Source organism: Rhineura floridana, chromosome 21 (genome assembly GCF_030035675.1).
Source record: "Rhineura floridana isolate rRhiFlo1 chromosome 21, rRhiFlo1.hap2, whole genome shotgun sequence".
Lineage (NCBI taxonomy): Eukaryota > Metazoa > Chordata > Lepidosauria > Squamata > Rhineuridae > Rhineura > Rhineura floridana.
Window position 1 is genome coordinate 13,647,741 of NC_084500.1, and position 22,594 is coordinate 13,670,334.

Below are 22,594 nucleotides of genomic sequence, written 5' to 3' on the forward strand. Positions count from 1 at the left end.
TGTTGAAGAGGAGGAAACTCAGCTTTTTTAAAAAAAGCATTGTGCTTAGAATCGAGGCCTGATTCTCTCTTGGAAGAGGACTGCTTCTTACTGAGGTTCTGCCAGCCTAAATAGAAAACCCGTCTCAAAAATGGCTGAGATCCACCAAGTGGCTAAGACCACGTTTTTCTCCCCAGTCAGTCCTAGCCTATGCATGTGCTTACTCGGATGTACATCCAACGAGACTTTTACTCCCAAACCGCTATGTAGAGAGCAACACGCCCGGGTTGGCGGAGATCCACAATGGGATTTGACACCACTCTGCTTTGGCCGTAATCCCCAAAGCAAATCAACATTTCTGGATTCACAAGAGAAAGTGTAATGACTGCAGGGCTTAATTTCCTTCCAAATAGTCACGTCTCCAGGTTTTCCAAATTTAAGCCTCGAAGGGCTTTAAAGTCTGGAAAAGGTGCCGTTGGATGCGAATCACCACAGGACAAATCACATTTTCTCTTCCCCCTGCTATGGTGCAAAAGAGGTGCAAGGCGAGCCTTGAAGTAGCGCAACACTGACCATGTCTACTCAGAAGTAAGCTGAATCCAGCGGGGCGTACTCCGGGACAAATGAGTTAAAGCCAAGGCTCTTGGATCACTACAAGATCCTCTAAGCTTATAAGCGCGCATTCTTTCAAACAAACAAGCAGACCTGTGAACACACAGGAAGTAGCAGTCCAGTGGATCCCAATGGGATTTCCTTCCCTGGAATGTGATCAAGAAACTTTGGGTCCAATAGTGTTTAACCCCAAACCTGTTTAGAACCACACAAAAGGTGAAAAGAAGTGCCCACTAACAAGTAGTGTAGTGGTCAATTCAGTAGTGCGGGGTCCCTTCACAGCCAGCACCACTCTTTTTTACACCTGGGTTGAGAATGAGATCCTTGTTAATGCCTTTTCCCACAACAACAGACATCCCTAGGAGTCAATAAGCATGAAAGGGGAGAGTGTTAGCTACTGAGAAGAGTCTTCTCAGTGGCTGACTCGCTACCTTTCACTCTGATTGGCTCCAAACAGCAGGAAAGGACAAAGAAGCAAAGAAGAGTCTTCTCTTCTTACGGACTAACACACTCCCCTTTCATACTGATTGGCTCATAGGATGCTGGTGCTCATAGGCACCCTGCTCCCAAAAAAGTAAGGGGTCTAAGACCCCCTGAGACCCTGGACGACTACACCACTAGCCCTAACACATCATTGCACTAGTGTTCATTCTCCCTCTGCACCCCCCTTTTATTTAGCAGTGCAACGCCTACCAATCTACCACGCACGCACCACATCGGATGTCTCACAGGCACCCATCTGACGTCAAATGGATGGATTTTTTTTTTTTAATTGTAAAAAGACCAGGGAAGATGCCTTGGTAACAGAAGAAAAAGAAACTAAAATAAGGATCTCTCTCTCACACACACACACGCATATACATACACCCGGATTCTCAAGGCAGCTAATGCGGGAGGAGTTGATTCCCCTTGATTCGGTTTGACAGCTGTCCTGTTTCGGATCACTTGGTGCTCACAGGCAGCAGATCCCATCCTGAGTCTGGGCCATCTAGCTCAGCACTGGCTACACTGGCAGGCAGCGCCTCTCCAGGGTTTTAGCCCTCCCTGGAGACTCTGATGGGGGTTGAACCTGGAGCTTCTATGTGCTAATCCATTCAGCTCGATGTGTGGGGAGCCTCTGGCCCTCGGGATGTTGCTAAACTACAACTCCCATCAAGCACGGCCTGGGATGTTGGGAGTTGTAGTTCAGCAGCCGTGTTGGGGGGGCAAAGGTTCCCCACACCTGGATTTATAGGCTGGGAGGATTAACAAGATAAGGCCACCAGCACCTGCCAAATCATCCTCTGGATGTGCAACCCAGTTAAACCAGAAACAGCCCTCAAACTAATTTTCGAGGCAGGCACCTGGCTTTCTGCTTAGTGTGAAGCAACCCCTACCCTCACCTCCCAATTTCATAGGAAACCTAGCTTTGTTTCCCTAGCAGAATTTCTCTGTTTCCTAATCCCTCCCACAAGGCAATTCTCATACATCCCTCTGTTGAGACCAAACACTGGTCTGTTTATTTCATTATCCCTATGCTTTCCGATCTATAGGGTCCCTATAACGTCTGTTGCCTTTTTTCACACCTAAAAAACCTTAGCCCCGTCCATGATCAGAGAGCCTGCAATTTAATCAGCCAATCTGAATGTTCCGAAGAAGCTGATTGGATAGGGGGGCATTCCTGATGAACTTGGGCACAAGAGAGTACAAGTACAAACACTGGCAAGGTGATATTGAGCAGAGAATGCCGGCAGCCCGGCAGGACCAAGGAAATGGATGAAAAACTAGCTAAGAAATATTTAGCAAAACCAACAAAGAGCCCAGTGGCACCTTAAAAAGGTAGCAAAAAATATTATTACTATTAAATATTTTAAATTGTTTTAAAATATTAATTATTATGAAATTATAACAATAATATATTTAAATAATATATTTAATAATAACAATATTTCAAAACCAGAATTTTAGCGTGCTTGTGAATCTAGGTAAAGACATTAAAATCAACAAATGGAATCCAGTTAGTTTTCCTATGGCCTATTGATTACCAGCTTGTGGCGACACAGCGGTGGGCCTTTTCACTGGTGGCACCAATGTTGTGGACTGCCCTCCCTCCTGAAACATGGGACGCCCAATCTTGAAGACACACCTGTTTAGGCAAGCATTCCCCTGCGCTCCTGGCTCGAATCTCCTGCTTTAATGGTTGTTTGAACTCCCCTGCTCTTTTAATGGGCTGTTTTGCTAGACTAGTTCTTTTACTATGCATTTGAATGACAGGTAGCTGTATTTTGATCATTGATTTCATTTTTGCCTATTTTGCTGTTGCTTTTTGGAACCGCCTCTGTATTTCTTCCTGAAATAATAATAATAATAATAATAATAATAATAATATGAAGAAGAAGAAGAAGAAGAAGAAGAAGAAGAATATAGCAGCAAAAAAAGAGGTGTTGGCACTCCATACCAGTGAGCACCATCACAGAAAAAGACTATAATAATTTTTTCCATACGTACAAAAAGTGGAGTCCCCAACTAATTACGCCAGCAGTCAGTTGACATGATAGTGAGGAATGGTTTGACTCAGGATAAAGCACCTTCCTTGTATGTGACGGAGCCGGGTGTTCCTCTCTCCCTCTCAAAGAAATCAACACACATTCTACAATCCAGCATGAAACACATGGATTTGTCTCTCTCAAATGCAAGCACTTGCAAAGAGGGGCTTCCTGCATCCTCACCCTGTTCCAGTTCACCAAATGTTGGCTCTAGCTGCAGAACACATGTTCACATGCACAGGACCTATTGTTTGGCAGCTCAAAGGCAAATGGGCCATTGTCTCAGAACTTGTGCGAGTGGGTCCTGCAACCAAATGTTGCAGCGTGTTCTGTTCCCCCATTTAGGATTCCAGTCACTGTATTCTATCCCCCTCCCCTCCTCAGTAAGCATTCTGGGGCTACTGAGCATACTCAGACATCATTGGGCTGTGTTGGCTATACCGTACCTCTAGGGATTCCCCCCCCCAAAAAGATCGATTTTAATCTTCCTCAAGGTCGCGTATGTACCACACATTTATAGCACACGGCTTCACGCAAAGAATCCTGGGAACTTTAGTTTACCTCTCACAGAGCTACAGTTCCCAGCACCTTTAACGAACTACAGCTCCCAGGATTCTTTGGGGAGAAGTCATGTGTTTTAAATGTACGTTGTGTACACAGCCCCAATCTGGGGACTCTTCAAAGCATGCTAATATCTCCCTCTTGTGTGGGAGCAATGCCATTTTGGCTACATTAGGAATGGCCCTCAGACAGTGAACAAGGGAAATAGTGGGGATTGTTTTATTTATTTACTTTTACATTTGTATCCTCCAAGGTCAACTCATTTGAAATGTGGTGTTGGAGGAGAGCTTTGTGCGAAAAAGACAAATTGGGTGTTAGAACAAATTAAACCAGAACTATCATTAGAAACTAAAATGATGAAACTGAGGTTAACATACTTTGGACACATCATGAGAAGACCTGATTCGCTAGAAAAAACAATAATGCTTGGAAAAACAGAAGGGAGTAGAAAAAGAGGAAGGCCAAACAAGAGATGGATTGATTCCATAAAGGAAGCCACAGAGCTGAACTTACAAGATCTGAACAGGGTGGTTCACCACAGATGCTCTTGGAGGTCGCTGATTCATAGGGTCCCTATAAGTCGTAGTCAACTTGAAGGCACATAACAACAAAAATCCTCCAAGGAGCATAAGCAGTTATCCCTCTCCCCAATTTATGCTCACAACAACCTTGTTAGGTAGGTTAGGCTGAGAGTTGGTGACTAGCCCAAAGTCTGGAGGGCCACATTCAGCACCTGGGCCTGAGGTGTCGAACAAGCTCTGAGCCCCATTGTTTTTTTTCCCTAATATGTACTAATCCTAATATTCAGGCATTGCTTATATGGGAACATAGGAGTCTGCCTTATAATGAGTCAGACCAGTGGCCAATCTAGTTCAGTGTAGGCTGCTCTGACGGCAGCAGTGCCCGAGGATTGCAGACAGAGGTCTCTCCTTGCCCTATATAGAGACATCATTGGGGATTTAAGCTGGGGCCTTCTGCATGCCAGGCAGATGCTCTGCCACTGAGCTATGGTTCTCAGCACCAGCCAGCCAGCACCACCCTGGGGCATCAGCTGACTTGGAGAATGCAGGGTTTGCAAGAAGACCCAAAATCTTTAGGGGCGAGGGGGGAAATTCTCAAAAAGGGTTGGCAGAACAGTCCAGTGAGGACTGTGCATGCTCAGTGGCTGCGGAGTGGTGATTGGCTCTTGCGGAAGGAGAGACTGGAAAAGTGCAAGGGGAATGGAATGGGAGTGTTTGGAATCCAGAGCAGGCGCATTCCATGCTGCAACATTTTGTCAAAAAATGTGTGTGCTTAGGGGATGCAGTTAAACCCATTTTAATCCTGTTTATTTCAACAGAGGCCAAGGCACAGAGAACTAGATTATGCCTATGTTGTTTTATTAAAATCGTCTTTCTCTCTCACTCAGGTACATGCTAGATGTTTAAAGCACATTGCTTCCCACAAAGAATCCTGGGAACTGTAGTTTGTGAAGGGTGCTGGGAATTAGAGCTCTGTGGGGGTAAACTACAGTTCCTGGGATTTTCTGGGGGAAGCCATGCATGCGCTCTTTCTCTCACACACACAAACACACAAACTAAAATTAACTGCAACGCAACCATGTATGCAAAGAGAGTTTATCTTTTAACTGATTTTAATATTGTATTTTATAATGTTGTAACCGGCTCTGGGACCTTATGGCAAAGGGCAGGTAAGAAATTATGGGTTACAGCCAATTAAATTTTACTCAGAGTAGACCCATTAAATGGGCCCACGTTAGTCATGTCCATTGTTTTCAATGGGTCTACTCCTAAATGGGATACACCCCTAATTAATTTATTACAACAACTTGCATTCATTCATGTTTAATTGCAGCTAACTTTTCACTCTAGGCAGGGCTCCTGAGTAAAGAGGTACTAAAACTCATGACATTACAGGCATTAATTCAACAGGCACAGCTTTCCACGTAATGGCAAAAAAGCCACCCGCTGGATTTCTGCTTCCCACGCACCTCTTAAAGGCACTGGAACCCTCCTTGGAGTCAAGGAGGCAATTCAATCTCCTCTCTTAACTCAGCTGCTAGTCACCCATTGAGGGCCTGGCCTAACTGCTTGCAAGTGTGATGGAGTTGTTGAAATTTTGGACTAGGACTGGACAGATCCAGGTTCAAATATCTGCTGGGCCATGAAGCTTGCTATCTTTCAGACTAGCCTACCTCGCAAGGTTGTTACAAGGATAAAATACAGCACAACCACGGACTCCACCTAGAGCTCCTTGAAGGGAAGGCAGGATATAAACTTAATCAATCAACAGCCCTTCCTGCTTCCACCTGGCTATGTAGGGGAGGGAACACTGTTTGGGTAGTAAGCACAGAAACCTTCCCTTTTTTCCTTGGAAGGTGGTGGCACGGAACAGCCGCAGCTCAGTGGAAGAGAATCTGCTTTGCGCATAAGGCTGGGAAAGTCCCCTGTCTGAAATGCTGGGGAGCTGCTGCCTGTTAGTGTAGACAATACTGAGCTAGATGGGCCAAGGGTCTGACTCTGTATAACACAACGTCCTACGTTCCTGCGCTGCCAACAAACCATCTGCTTGGACAGGGCCGCAGCTCAGTAGAAAGGCAACTGCTTTGCATGCAGGAAGTCCCCAGTTCAGTCCCCGGCATCGCCAGGTAGTAGGACCAGGAAAGATTTTCTGCCTGGAGCCCTGGTGAGCCGCTGCCAGTCAGTGTAGACAAGGCTGAGCAAGATGGACAAACGTTGTGTCTCGATGATTAAGGTAGCTTTCTATGTTTTGCAAGCCACTCACAGGCGCATGCACCTAACGCTCCCTTCTTCCGGTTAGATCTCCAAGATGGGACTTAAAAACGGTCAAATTTCTCCAAAAGGTCCCCGAGAAACTCTAGTGCCGTTTGAGGCCTAGGGTCCCCAATGGAGAATCTCATCATCATCCTTCCAAAACAACAGCTCCCAGGGGATGCCGGGCTGGTTGTGCAGTAGCTGTGTTTTCAGAAGCGACGGTATGGGCACCTCTCTACTGGAAAGGAGTCCCCGGGAAAGGTGTCGTTTTGGGATTGAATCGACCGATGATCGATTCCACCAACAGGATATTCTGTCCGTCCAATGTCGGCTTTGCGTTTGAGGAAGGGGCGTGGGAAATGGCAACTGGGAAGCGAGCTTATGCACTGGACAGAAAGGCGACTTGTTCTTCCTCTCTCTCACACAGAAAACCACCCAAATGATACAAATACACAGTGGAGGCTGGTATGCTGGGACAATTGGGGCTCTGCCACACCAACCTCACTTCTGCTCTCAGCCAGCCTCCACCTGCTTGCCTTCTTACTTGCATCCAGTGAAGGGGGGCGGCACGGCCTGCCATCCTCCTCCTCCTCTGCCTTGTAGAACTCAGGGCAAAACTAGAATTGGCTCAGCCTAACATTGGCCCTCTATGACCTTGTTACCCTGAACACGCCTGATCTCAGAAGCTAAGCAGGCTCAGGCCTGGTTAGTATTTGGATGGGAGACCACCTGGGAATACCGGGTGCCTAAGCTTAGAGGAAGGCAGTGGTCAACCACCTCTGGATACCTCTTCCCATGAAAACCCTATGAATATATCCAAAAAAACATTCACAGGGTCGCCATAAGTTGTGATTGACTTGAATCCATATAACAACAACAAACATTGGCTCTGGCTCCACCCTGTCATTGGTTCTGGTTCTATCTACTGCTGGGGCCTCTAACCTTCTGCCCTACCTGTCTCAATGGGCACCAGCCACCACTGCATATAGATTACGGATGGGGAACATCTGCAGCCCTCCAGGCGTTGTGGGACTCCGGCTCCCATCAGCCCCAGCCGGCATGGCCAATGATCAAGGGTGTTGGGAGCTGTAGTCCAGCAACATCAAGATGGCTGTAGGGTCCCCACCCCGACATATATGCTCTCGGTAGCACCGTTACGTAATGGTAGACTCAAATGGTCTCATGGGAGGGAGGGCCCTCTTTAAATGCTAATCGTCATGATGACTTAGATTGCTTCCAGTTGTGGTGCACCAGCCTTGCTACATATGGGGGCCCTTCTCCTGCAGAGTGGGGCGCTGGACATCTCCCCCAAAGTCCTGCCCAGGTGGTGCTACTGGAGGCTGTCACACACTTGCAGCTACACCAACCCTTCCAGGCCTTTTGGACTACAACTCCCAGTAGCACCAGCCAGTACGGCTGATTTACATATGGGTGGTTCCAACCTCATCCACCCATAGGATTAAATCACACCCCATAATTACATCCCACCGCTAACTGCTGTGATTAAAAAAAAATCCATATTAAAGGCTTGGCATGCGGTAGATCAGGGGTAGCCAACATGGTGCCTTCGAGATGTTGCTGGACTACAGCCCCCTTTGTTCCTGATCGCTGCCCATGCTGGCTGGGGCTGATGGGAATTGTTCTCTAGAGGGCATCACGTTGGCCACCCCTGTGCTTAGATCTACCATGGGGAAGGGCCATAGCTCAGTGGTAGAACGCCTGCCTTGCATGCAGAAGTTCCCAGGTTCAATCCCCGGGCTTTCCAGGTAGGGCTGGGAACGTCCCCTGACTCAAATGCTGGAGAGCTGCTGCCAATCAGTGTAGACAATACTGAGCTAGATGGAACAATGGTCTGGCTTGACATTATTATTATTATTATTTATTAGATTTACATCCCGCCCTTCCTCCCAGCAGGAGGCAAACGAAAGCACTAAAAAAACTTTAACACATCATAAAAGCAGACGTTAAAATACATTAAAACAAAACAACCATTAAAAACGTATTAAAACAAAACATATTTTAAAATATTTTTAAAGCTTTAAAAACATCTATTTTTTTTTAAAAAAAAGAAGGTTTAAAAATATATTAAAAAGCAATTCCAACACAGACACAGACTGGGATAAGGGCTCTACTTAAAAGGCTTGCCGGAAAGAGATAGAGGCATAAGACAACTTCCTATATTCCTAATAGCCTTTACATCTGATCACAGCCACATAAGAACATTATCTCTTTACGTAGCCTGAGAATTCCCTCGGTTGATTATGAGTTATAATGGGCTGTGAGGTATCAAGGAGGCCATGACAAATTCTGTTGCAGACTTTGGAGATGTGAAATATTGTCCTATTTTTAATTTATTTATTTTTTTGCCAGAGTGGGGAACCTAACAGTCCTTCTAAAATTGTGTTCTAATTTTTCTCCCCTTAGATCTAGTGATGGCTACCAATCTGGATGGCTTTATTTATTTATAAGAACATTTCTTAACCACTAGCCCAAACAAGATAGCAAATAAACAGCACAGAACTATAAACCCATAAAATTATACCATCATAACATAGAGAAGAAGCAACCAACGTTGTTCTGTCCCGAAGACCCAGTGGAAGTTACGAAAGGAGAAACAGCAACAAACGTCCCCCCCCAACAAACAAAAATTCATCAAAAGTTCCCCCATTGTCTCTAAACTTAACGCAGACTTCCCAAAATCTGGTCCACATTGGCCTTACAGGATTCCAAAAGGTGCTCAGCATCTCGGGGCCTAGACCAGGAATGGGGAACTCTTTGGAGACTGAGGGCCGCATTCCCTTGTCGCCAGCCTTCTGGGGGCCACATGCTGCCAATAAACCCAAGCACTCATGATCACTGTTCACACTCCAGTCAGGCTGGAGGATCTGAGCAGAGCCAGTGAGGGTGTGGCCACCTAGAGAGGCCTGGAGGGCCACATTCAGCATCCCTCCCATACCCTCCCGTTGCCCCACACGACGATTCTTCTTGCCCCATCACCCGCCAAATGCCAATACCTGGATAACTCGCATGTTGAGGCCGGTCTCCTGGGCTAGCTGCTCCCGGATATGCCGGGTTGGCTTGGGGGTGGCAGCGAAGGCAGCCTTGAGGGTCTCCAGTTGCTTGGCCTTGATGGTGGTGCGGGGCCCTCTCCGCTTGGCCCCCAGGTTTTGGTCGTCATTCTCGTTGCTGCCCACCTCCTTATCGGACACGTTGGCGCTCTCTGAGTCCTTGGCATCGTCCTGGCAGGGGTCTTGGGAATCCGGGGAGAGGCTGGGGTCGCTGCCGGTGGTGGCTGTAGCAGCAGAAATAAGCACACACACACACAAGCATTCTTAGATTTCCTTCTTTATGCAGGTGCACATGCGACTGTGATCAGCTCATCTCAAGCATAATGGAATGTGACTGTCAAGAATAGCTAACTTTGGTCAAGCTGAAATGGGCCACCAGAGAGGATTCTGGGAGCCCATGGTTACCTAGGACTCCCTCCTGGGGGAGATCCGCAGCTCAGGGTCAGACAGGCACTTTGCAACCTTGCAAGAAGATGCAACTGAACCTTAGCTGTTATTCCTCATCAGCTTCCTGGCATTAGAAGTCAGGAAGAAGGAGTGTGTAGATCAGAACCCCTGGGTGGGGCTGTCTAGCCCCCTTATCTTCAAAGGCTTCAAAGGAGTAGACCCCTGCAGAGGCGGGAGATGACTGTTTGCTTCCCCCCTCCTTGTTGAGGAGAAAACCCCATAAAAAAGGATAAACTTCTAAGAGAGCTCCCTATTTTCCATCTACTCGACTTGCCTGAAATATGACAGAGGAAGCCTTTTGCGGGAACCAGGCTGATCTATGTGAGTATAGGACCTAGCTAGTAAGTTCTTTATTTTACCCTTTTGTCTGCATTGAACCTCTCCCCTTTTGTCATGCCGATGTACCTCGTGTAACCCATCTGGGAGTGATAGCTTTAAGGAATCAAACTATAGTTCTCTTTGTATATACCATGTTGTCTACCTTTAAATAAACTATCCTTTTAAGAACAGTGTGTATGGGATTTGAACTAAGGATTCTAAATTTAGTCCTTTGACTGCTGAACGCTACTGTTACTGTTAGTTAATGAGGGTTAATCCTTTGGAATTCACACTGGGCTCTGAGGTCCCTTCCCTCAGAGAAAGGACCCTAGCCAGAAGGGTGGTGGCAGTTACTACAGAGGTAATTACTCCCAAAAGAGGGAGAGTTTGCCTGGGAAGCAGCAGCCCGGAGGGGTGGGACTGTTCTCAGAGAACTAAGGACAAGGGACCCCAGGGGGACAAGTCTTTGACATGACGGCTTCTCAACTTGATGACTTGCCCACTAAATATGTAAGAAAGCACCTGCTTTGGTGACATCGTTTTATGGTGTATTTTATAATTGATGTTAGACATGTAAACCACTTAGAAGCCATTTTGGCATGTAAGCGGTAAATGAGTAACAACAAGAAGTTGGCATTACTATATTTCATCATGTCTTGACTGCCTTGACCTCCTCCGTCTTAAAAACACTTCCAGTTGCCATGAATTTGTCTCGTTCTCCCTTTAAAACTGTCTATGTCAGAGGCCATCATCACCGCATCTTGTGTCAGTGAGTTCCACAAGTTAATGCCATGCCGTGTGAAGGATACCTTCCTTTTGCTTGTCCTGAATCTCCCACTAAGCAGTTTTATTACATGACCCCAGGTTCTAGGGTTATGGGAGAGGATGGACAACACACCCCACTTTAAAAACAACAATTAATATGCATAATCATGATTATGGCAAACTTTCCTAGCTGGATGAAGGGTGTCTCCTTTCCCCCCCCCAATTCATTTGCTGTTATTTTCTGTGCTGGTTTAAACTGTTTTAATTATATTGTGTACATTGCTTTGAGTCATATAATAATAATAATAATAAAAATAATAAAACAATGTTATCTTGATAGGCTGGAGCCCTGGAATGAAAACAACGGTATGAAATTTAACAGGGATAAGTGCAATGTTCTGTTCCTATGAAAAAGAAACCAAGTGCACAGTTAAAAGATGGGGGATACTTGGCTCAGCAATACTACATGCAAGAAGGATCTTGGGATTGTTGCTGATCATACGCTGACTGTGAGCCAACAGTGTGATATGGCTGCAAAAAAGGCAAATGCTATTTTAGGCTGCATTAACAGAAATATAGTATCCAAATCTCATGAAGTATTGGTTCCCCTCTGTTTGGCACTGGTTAGGCCTCATTATTATTATTAATTATTATTATTATTAAATTTTATTTATACCCCGCCTTTTGGCCAAAGGCTCTCAAGGCGGCTTACAAAGAAAAACAGACACAGGTATACAATAAAAATACAATAAAAGCAATACAATTTACAAAAATTAAATAACAAATAACATTATAATAACAAATAGAATTAAATAACGAATAACATTATCATTATCAGCACCGCCAAGAAAGAGGAGGTGGTGTTAGCGGGGGTGGCAGCTCCCGAGAGGCAGAAGGGCGATAGGCATTTGTTACAGTCTCAACTTGTCTCAGTTTGTTTGCTGTCTCAACGTTGTCTTCCTCTCCATATTCTCGGGCTCGCTTTACAGCTCCAAGTTGCTCTTTTCTGAATCTTTCCAGAGGTTTGATCAGAGTTTCAGTAACACTAAGGGCCAGTATCTCTCTTTGTTCTTCTAGATTTTTCAGAAAGTTAGAGAATTCATGGAGGGATGCATCTATACATCGTTCATCATCTGTTTCTGCATCACCAATACACTCAAACCTAAAGTCTCTCAGTGAATGGGCAAACTTTCTTTGGGCAGCTGAAAGATTCTTGGTCAATTCATCTTGAATTCTGCATCCAGTTCTGGACACTGCACTTTAAGGAGGATGCAGACAAACTGGAAAGGGTTCAGAGGAGGGCAAAAAGGATGATCAGGACTGTTTAGCCTTGAGAAGAGAAGACTGAGGGGAGAAACGATAGCATCTACAAGTACTTGAAAGGTGGTCACACAGAGGAGGGCTGGGATCTCTTCTCGATCATCCCAGAGTGCAGGACACAGAATAATGGGCTGAAGTTCCTCTTCTCCCAGGCATTTTAGCATGCGTTTTTAAATTGTTTTAAATTTTTAAATTGTGTGTTAAATTGTTTTTAAAAGATGTTTTAAATTTGTAGATTTGTTTTTAATGTTTTTAGTTACTGTAAACTGCCCAGAGAGCTTCGGCTATGGGGCGGTATATAAATACAATAAATAAATAAATAAATAAATAAGTTAGAGGAAGCCAGATTTTTGCTGAACATCAGGAAAAACGTCCTAACCGTTAGAGCCGCACGCCAATGAAACCAATGACTTGGGGAGGTAGTGGGCCCTTCAACACTGGAGGCATTCAAGAGGCAGCTGGACAGTAACCTGTCACGTACACTTTAATTTGGATTCCTGTATTGAGCAGGGAGAGAGCCAGTGTGGTGTAGTGGTTAAGGTGTTGGACTTTGACCTGGGAGACCAGGGTTCAAATCCCCACATAGCCATGAAGCTCACTGGGTGACCTTCGGCCAGTCACTACCTCTCAGCCTCATGAAAATCATATTCGTAGGGTTGCCATAACTCAGAATCGACTTGAAGGCAGTACATTTACATTTTATTGAGCAGGGGGTGGGACTTGATGGCCTTACAGACCCCTTCCGACGCTATAATTCTATGATTCTAATGCAGCATTTATAGACCGTCCTTTTTGCCAAAAAGGCTCTTGGAGTGGCTTACAAAAATCAGTCCTAAGATGGTCCCAGCTCTCTGGCCCACAATCTAAAAAGACACTGGCACAGAAGGAAAAACTGAATGGGGAGGAAGGAAGCACAAGTCTTTCAAGTTACAATGCTTCGAGTTACAGCTGATTCACAGTCCATTGGAAGTGGCCTTCTCTTGAAAGGATCACTCATATATATATATATATATATATATATATATATATATATATATATATATATATATATATATATATATATATATATATATATATATATATATATATATATATATCCGGTTGGTGCTCTTGTCTGGGAGGGAAGTTAAGTCAAATCCATTTCCTGCTAAGCACTTCACTGGCAGCTGAATGTGTCAACAAACTTCTGTTGAATATAAAAAAAATAAAAATAAAATCTGACACTTAACCCAACCTGGTCATTCACACACGCCAGCTGCAAAGTGATAAACATGCACGTGTGAATTGGTTCTAGAGCTTATCCCCTGATTAAAAAGAGATTTATTTGGAAGTCAGTCCCCTTGATTTCCATGTCTTCTATTTTGGAACCTCATTCACTCAAGTTACTGGATTACCCTGGAGAAAAAGACCGGTTGAAGGCATTCTTCAAATATATCCAAAACACATATTCCTAGTAGTCTGTCCCAGGAATTTAGAACTGTCACCTAAACTAATTTGCATCCAGACACATTGGTTTGGTTGCAATCCTAAAGGTTCTTAGAGAGAAAGGCCCATGACAGCAGAATACTGGAACTCAGGGGCCATCCAACGAAGGTGAATGTTGGAAGATTCAGGACAGACAAGGGGGGCGGGACTTTTTTCACAGAGTGCATAGAATTTGCTCCCACAAGAGGCACTGATAGGCACCAATTTGGATAGTTTAAAAAAATGATTAGACAAATTCATGGAGGATAAGGCTAGCCACGATAGCTATGTTCTGCGTCCATCCAGTTACTGGCATTCACAAACAGGGAGAGCGCTCCTGCGCTCAGGGCCTGCTTGCAGGCTTCCCATAATGGGTGTCTGGGCTGGCCACTGTGAAAACAGGATGCTGGAGTTAGATGGGCCTGTGGTACGATCCAGCAGGGATGTTTTTCGGTTCCCCATCCTTGAAGGAAGGGCTACTTCATCCAGCAGTCTCAGGCAGCAGTCTGGCCCACTTGGAAGTAAATCCCATGGGAACATGGGGGGGGGAGTCTCTTCAACATAAACATGCACAGGGCTCAGTATAAATTATGTCGACTGCAACGACAGAGGTGAAGGCTGCGATCCTAACCCAACTTCCCTGGGTATGAGCCCCACTGAATTCAAGGATTCCAGGCTAACCATTCAACTGGTTACTCAGTGGGACTTACTTCTGCGCAGACACATGGGTGGGTGCACGCTGTATGTGTTTTCTATGCCTCTCATTGGAATCAATGGCATCTGGGGGCATTGAACTGAGCCCTATATTTAGGTAGGAAAATTATTTCCCCTTTCCCCCCTCCTTTTTAAAAAACTTAAAAGGAGTGTGCATTTGGGTTGACTATTTCCCATGGTGGAGCGAAAATTGTTACTGAGCTGCCACCTACCCCCTTCCTCCGCTCCTTCAACAACCCTCCACACTTTACACCTGCGTGCAGGTGACATGCGGGTGTGAAACTGACCCAGAAGTCTCTGCACCAAGTGTGCCTGGCCAAACATTTCCCTAGACTGCGAATTTCTTCACCCAGAGGGGGCCCTGCTCCCCCAAAAGTATGTTTGTGTCTTAACACTCTCTCTCTCTCTCTCTCTCTGAAGATGGTGTTTTCCTCTGATCTTTATCTGGCCACTTTAAGATGGAGATCCAGTTCCCTAATGCACCAATCCTCTTGCCCAAAGGGATGTCAAACAAGAAGGGGGGGGGCAAGGAAGGGATCCATATGCACCTCTGATTGCTTCTCCCTGGAGTTTGCAGCAAGTGTGGACAGCAAAGCATCCCTTCCTTTCCTTGTTCTGATTTTATCTTCTCAGCCCCTAGAACCAATCTATCTATCTATCTATCTATCTATCTATCTATCTATCTATCTATCTATCTATCTATCTATCTATCTATCTATCTATCTATCTATCTATCTATCTATCTATCTATCTATCTACTACATCAAGCTCAAACTGGCATCCAAACATGGTTCTCCCCCCTCCAGATTGTCTTCTCACAACAACCCTGAGAGTTAGATTAGGCAGAGAGACAGTGACTGGCCCCAAGGTCAGCCAGTGAGCTTTAAGGCACACTTTCACCGGTGAATGAGAAGGAGTGGCTCCATTTCACCTGTATTTTAATCATGTGGTGTAGCTGGTTTTAATACTTTGTAAACTGCCTAAAAGCCTATTTTGACATTACATGACATATACAGTAGTGTAGTGGCGAATTCAGAAGTGCCCGGTCTCTTCATGATAGTCACGCCACACCCCCTTTCCCACTTTCTCTCGTCCGCTTGCTCTCTGTGTGTCGACTCCAATTCCACACTCTACTACAACAGACATCCCTAGGAGCCAATCAGCATGAAATGGGAGGCTGTGTGTTAGCTACTGAGAAGACTCTTCTCACTGGCTGACTAACCTCCTTTCACTCTGATTGGCTCCAATCAGCATGAAAGGACGCTTCTCAGTGGTTTACATGCTCCCCTTTCATGCTGATTGGTTCATACATAGGGACTGACTTGGACCCTGCTCCCAAAAAACTAAGAGATCTATGACCCCGTTACCCCAAATTACGACACCCCTGAGTATATAAAATAACAGCATCTTTTTTTTGCAGGCAGAGGGTCCTAGGTTCAATACCTGGCATCCCCAGGCAGGGCTGGGAGAGAACTCTGGCTGAAACCCAGAGTTGCTGCTGCCAGTCAGTGTAGACAATATTGAGCTGGATGGATCAATGGTCTGACTTGGTGTAAGGCAGCTTCCTGTATTCCTACGTATCTAATGCCAGTCCTACTCAGAGTAGACACATTGGAAATAATGGACATGAGTAACTTGGGCCCATTGATTTCAGTGGGTCTACTCTGAGCAAATCGTCATTGGAGACAACCCGATACTGCTATTACTGATGAGATTTATTTTATTTCTTACATTTCTATCCCACCTTTCCTCCAAGGAGCTCAAAGGGGTGTAGGGGTTCTCCCCTTCCTGATTTTACCCTCACAACAACCCTGTGAGGTAGGATAGGCTGAGAGACAGCGACTGGCCCAAGATCACTCAGTGATCTTCATGGCTGAGTGGAGACACAGTCTTGCTTCAGTCAATTAACAATGTAAGAACATCGGAAGAGCCTGCTGGATCAGGCCAAAGACCCACATCCTGTTCTCAACGCGACCAACCAGATGTCTATGGGAAACAGGACCTGAGCACTCTCCCCACTTGCATTTCCCAGCAACTGGTATTCGGCATGCTGCCTCTGACACTGGGGGCAGAAACTAGCCATTGCGGCTAGTAGCCGTTGATAGCCGTCTTCTCCATCCAGTTGTCTCACCCTCTTTTAAAGCCATCCAAGATTGTGGCCTTTTGTGGGAGTGGATCCCAGAGGTTAACTCTGTCCCGTGTGAAGAAGTCTTTCCTTTTGTCTGCCCTGAATCTCTCAATGTTCAGCCTCATCGGATGTCCCCGAATTCTACTGTTATAAGAGAGGGAGAAAAAACTCTTCCCTATCCACTTTCTGAAAGACAACCAGCAGTGGAAAGGGGAGGATGCACGCTAGCTACTGAGAAGAGTCTTCTCAGTGGCTGACAGCTCCTTTCACTCTGATTGGCTCCAATCAGCATGAAAGGACAAGGACTCTTCTCAGTGGCTACGATGCTCCCTTTCCATGTTGATTGGCTTATAATTAGGGACCTGGCAGGGACCCTGTTCCCAAAAATATAACAGGACTGCAACCCTCCGCGACCCACTGGACACAACATGAGCCCTGCTGCCTCTAATCCCACATCCTCCTTGCTGCCCCACGCCTTTGGGAAGGCCTCAAGACCTGGGCGTGAAGGCCAGTTTCCCACTGATTGATATTCTGAGGGAGGGGTGGCCAATGCAGTGATCTCCGGATAGTGCTGTGCTACAACTCCCATCATCCTTGACTCTTGATCATGCTGGCTGCAGCTGATGGGAGCTGGGGTCCAACGGCATCCAGAAGGTGCCAAGGTGGCCACCCCTGACTTATACTCACTCGGAATCTGGAGATTCTGTTTAGTTGTCCCGGGGACATAGGAAGCTGTCTTATGTGGAGTCCATCTGGCTCAGCGCTGTCGACACTGACTGGCAGCAGCTCTCCAAGGTTTCAGGCAGCGGTCCCTCCCGGCTCCACCTGGATGATGGCATTGGCAACTGACTGGCCTTCTGCATGCAAAACAGGTGCTCCGGCACGGAACTATGGTACTTCCCCGGTGACGGTAGTGAACTGGAGTTGACAGGCCCCTCCACCTCCTCAGTGCGTTCGCCTAATCCCCTTTTTAAAGTATTTTAAATTTCAAGAAAGCCAATATACAAACACTGAGGCTGCAATCCTATCCTGGTTAGAATTCAGCGGGGCTTACTCCTGAACAGACATGGTGAGAGCTGAAAGGTTTTATCTGTCTTGCTGCATGATTGCTGCGTGTGCACCACACTCTTGAAGCACATGGCTTCTCCCAAAGAATCCTGGGAACTGTAGCCTGCCCCTCACAGCCTTGACAAAGATGACATTTCCAATGGTTCGATTATTTACCCTCAGCGCTCCCCCCCATCACCCCGAAGCACTGTGCTGCTCCTCACCTGAGTGCAAGCTATTCTCTTTGGCCGTGGTGCTGTTGGTCAGGTAATCATCCTTGCAGACAAACTTGTTTTCGTCAATGATATAAAGTTCCTCGCCGGTGGAGAGCTGTTTGTTGCACATCATGCACGTGAAACAGTTCAAGTGAAAGACTTTGCTCCTGGCCCGCCTGACCAGGTCGCTGGGGGAGATGCCCTGCGCACAGCCAGCGCACTTGGTCCCAAAACACCTGGATGAAAGTGGGAGAAGAACAGGCCGCAGGTGATGAAACTGACTAGGACCGCAGAGCAGGTACACACCATACATTTTTATGGGTGCCGGGAGGCTCCGTGTCAGGGGGGCAATGGAATCTGCTCTGGGTTTTAGTCTAAACTTTCCAGGAGCTATCCTGAAGCAGATCCCACTGCCCCACCCACTGATATGGAGTCACCAGCTGCTGCCGCATTTAAAGCAGTGATCCCCCCCTCCCGCTGCCCGAGACCACTTGAAAATTGCTAAGGGCCTTGGCAGGCCACACAATTATTGTTTTAATGTGCTGTGCTAGATACTGTATTTTTAAAAAAGTATCCTATTGCTTTTTGCCTTTCTTTTCTTGCATTTTACTGTATTCTTTGAATTCCATCATATACAATATGAATTGCAATAATAAAGAATAAAATACAAGTTAAGAAAGAAGTAATAAAAATGCAATTAAAAATCAGTATGAGTGGAAAATAAGCTGCCCACCCATTCACAAGCTGCTGTTCTTCACAAGCACACCTCAGGCCACCTGAACGAAGTTTGGGAAACCCTCAAAGCACATGGATTCCACCCAAGGATCCAGCGAACTGTAATTTGCCCTTCAGAGAGCCACAGTCCCCAGCACCTTTAACAAACTGCAGTTCCCAACATTCTTTGAAGGAAGACATGTGCTTTAAACAGGGGTGTAGTCATCCAGGGTTGCAGGGTGGCGGTCATAGTCCCATTACGTTTTTGAGAGCAGGGTCCCAGCCAGGTCCCAATATATATGAGCCAATCAGCATGAAAAGGGAGTGTGTTAGAAGAAGAAGAAGAGTCTCTGTCCTTTTGTGCTGATTGGAGCCAATCAGAGTGAAAGGAGCTGAGTCAGCCACTGAGAAGACTCTTCTCAGTAGTGAACACACACCCTCCCCTTTCATGCTGATTGGCTCCTAGGGATGCCTGTTGTAGTGGGGTGTGGTGACAGCAACAGCAAGGGAGATGAGGGAAAGTGGAAAAGGGGGCGTGGCTGTGAGGGGGTGTGGTGTGACTACCACAAAGGGACCCTGCACTTCTGAATGCGTCACTACACTACTGGCTTTAAATATATGGTGTGTACCGTATGGTGGCAAAGCAGAAGAGGACTGTGCTGGGGGTCGGCTCTGCCATTAGGCAGAGCGAGGCTATGGCCTCAGACAGCAAATGCTGGGAGACAGCGGTGAGGTATTGGAGGACACAGCTGGGTGTGCTAGCTGGCCTGCTGTTCATCCCCTAAGTGAGCTTGCTGTTCTCAGGATAGGGGATATAGAGGATAGGGATGGAAAGATCTGTCTGTTGTGGGTCTCTCATTTTTCCATTGTTAAATTCAGTTCTGTCCATTTCTACAGAGATCTGCGAATTATTTTTTTTAAAAACCCTCACGAAAATTCTCCCCCATTTTAGTGCGAATTTCTCCAAATAAGCCCATTGTTGTAGGCAGTTTTGACAAGGGTACACATTTTTGCATTTCTCATCACATCATGCCTTTTTGCATGTTCTTGTCACTCATGCATTCATTCTTGTGCACTCTTTCCCCTCACACATGCATTTTTTGTAAATATTGTTTAGTTGGCGAACTGCGTCCCAAAATGTGAGTGAACAAACGAACGAATAATTCATATCGATCAAAGATCAGTACAATAAATAATAACGGTTCTCATATTGTTTCGGAAATTGCGACGTGGATAAATTCGGCTTGAAATGCGTACTGAATCGAAATTCTCACCCATCCCTAATAGAGGATGATGTCCCGTCACCAGGGCTGAAGGAACTCAGGAAGCTGCCTTACATTTATTTATTTATTTTATTTATTTAATTTAATGTATATACCACCCTAAGCCCGAAGGCTCTCTGGGCGGTGTACAAAAAGATAAAAACAAGCAATGTATAAATACAATAAATACAATAAATCAAAAAACAAAACAAACAAATAATAAAGAAACCAAACAACATCCGAGACTACTTTATCTGGGGCGGCTCAGGACTTCATGGCCTCCATGACAACCATGGGGCTGTCTCAGGTTGTTACTGGCCCAACGCATGTGTCGGGACATACTCTTGATTTGATCTTCGCCACTGGACATGGAGATGGTGATCTGGTGGTTGGGGTTTTTTCATCTACCCCATTGTCATGGACAGATCACCGCTTGCTGAAGTTTAGGCTCACAGCGACCCTTTCCCTCTGCAAGGGTGGGGGACCTATTAAATTGGTCCGCCCCTGGAGACTAATGGATCCTGAGGGTTTCCAAAGGGCTCTGGGGGATTTTCCGACTGAGAAGACTGGTGCTCCTGTCGAAGCCCTGGTTGGATTGTGGAATACGGAGATGACCAGGGCGGTTGACACGATCGCTCCCATGCGCCCACTCCTATGTAGAGCTCATATAGCTCCATGGTATACCGTGGAGCTGAGAGTGATGAAGCAAGAGAGGAGGAGGCTTGAGTGCAGATGGAGGCGAACTCCTGACGAATGCAATTATGCCTTGGTGAGTGCCTCTTCTAAGTGGAATATAGTAGCGGTGAGGGCAGCAAAAAAGAGATATTTTGCTGCCACAATTAAGGCATCTCTCTCCTGCCCGGCGGAGCTTTTTAAAATCGTACGAGGGCTTTTACATTCTGGCCCTCGGGACATCATAGATTCATCTGTAGCTCGCTGTGATGAGTTCGCGAGGCACTTCCAGGATAATATCGCATGCATTCGCCGGGACTTAACTCCAATATTATGGCAGTGGGATCTAATGAAGCATCCAGAACACGGTCTTGTCCTTGTTTATTGGATGAGTTTCAGTCTGTACAGCTTGAGGATGTTGACAAGATCCTTGGACTGGTGCGGGCGACCACATCTGTGCTGGACCCTTGCCCCTCTTGGCTGGTGAAAGCTGGCAGGACCGGAACCGCTGGCTGGGCCAAGGAGATAATAAACGCCTCTTTGAGAGAGGGAGTGGTCCCTGACTGCCTAAAAGAGGCGGTTGTGAGACCGCTCCTGAAGAAACCCTCTTTGGACCCAGATAACCTGAACAATTATAGACCTGTGGCGAATGTTCCGTTCCTGGGCAAGGTGCTGGAACGGGTGGTTGCCGGCCAGCTCCAGGGGCTCTTGGATGACACTGATTATCTTGATCCATGTCAATCCGGTTTTAGGCCCGGTTTTGGCACTGAAACAGCCTTGGTCGCCCTGTATGATGACCTTTGTCGGGAGAGGGACAGGGGGAGTGTGACTCTGTTGATTCTCCTTGATCTCTCAGCTGCTTTTGATATCATCGACCATGGTATCCTTCTGGGAAGACTCACGGAGTTGGGAGTTGGGGGTACTGCTTGGCAGTGGCTCCGCTCCTACTTGGTGGGTCGCCACCAGAAGGTAGTGCTTGGGGAACATTGCTCGATGCCCTGGACTCTCCATTGTGGAGTCCCGCAGGGATCGGTACTGTCCCCCATGCTTTTTAACATCTACATGCAGCCGCTGGGTGCGGTCATCAGGACTGAGTCACACCATCAGTCTTTCTAGCTCAGTACTGTCTACACTGACAGGCAGCTGTTCTCCTGGATTTCAGGCAAGGCTCTCTCTCCCAGCCCTACCTAGAGGTGCCCGGGATTGAACCTGGCACCTTCGGAATGCAAAGCAGATGCTCTGCAACTGAACTACAGCCCAGAGTCAAGTGCCACTCTGGTCGGGGTCTATATCTGGGATGAGTGGGAATGGGCGCCATTTTGTCCTTTGGCTCACTGTGCTATTACAGCACAATCTCCTATCTGTCTACTCGCTATGCTGGTCACCAACCGCAACAATAAAGATATATATGTGACTACTAGAACGTTCTGCCCCAGTGCCTCTCGAAGGTGCCACGCTGGACCATTTTTGCGACTGCGCTGGGAGTAAACCCCACTGAAGTAAGCGGGCCTTACTTCTTACTTGGATCAGGCCACACATCTCTCCCGCTCTCGTGGCAAGCAATGGGACGTGTATCACGGTGGGACCCCAGAGCAGTTTAACAATCAATCCCGCTTCCCAGGGAACTCTGGGAATGGTAGCTCTATGAAGGGAATTAGGAGGTCTCCTAACAACTCTCTTCACCCGTAACAAACTATAGTTCCCAGGATTCTTTGGGGGAAGCCATGCCTGCTTAAAGTGGTATGATCCAGCTTTCAATGTATAGCACGGATGGGGCCATAATTCAAAAAGAATAAGGCTAGGACTCGGAGACAAGTTTGAGTCTCCACTCTGTTTTGACGCTCACTAGCCAGCTGTGGGCCAGTTGCCTACCTCACAGGGTGGTTTTGAAGATTAAATGGAGAGGGGAGGGATAGAGAATCCTTGGAGGGAAGGCAGAATATACATGCAATACATACATATATACAAATTATTTTGAGCCAGACATAACAAGCACTGACATCTTTCTT

The 22,594-nt window shown here is 46.4% G+C and overlaps 1 protein-coding gene across 1 annotated transcript in view; it reads right to left on the reverse strand.

Moving 5' to 3' along the window:
• Positions 1-22,594, reverse strand: part of LHX1 (LIM homeobox 1) — a 51,134-nt gene that overhangs the window by 13,383 nt on the left and 15,157 nt on the right. The window contains exons 2-3 of the mRNA XM_061604786.1: positions 17,947-18,173; positions 9,466-9,743 (exon numbers count right to left, since the gene is read on the reverse strand). Of these exons, the coding sequence (XP_061460770.1) occupies positions 9,466-9,743; positions 17,947-18,173 (505 nt within the window). The remainder of the gene's footprint in view (positions 1-9,465; positions 9,744-17,946; positions 18,174-22,594) is intronic.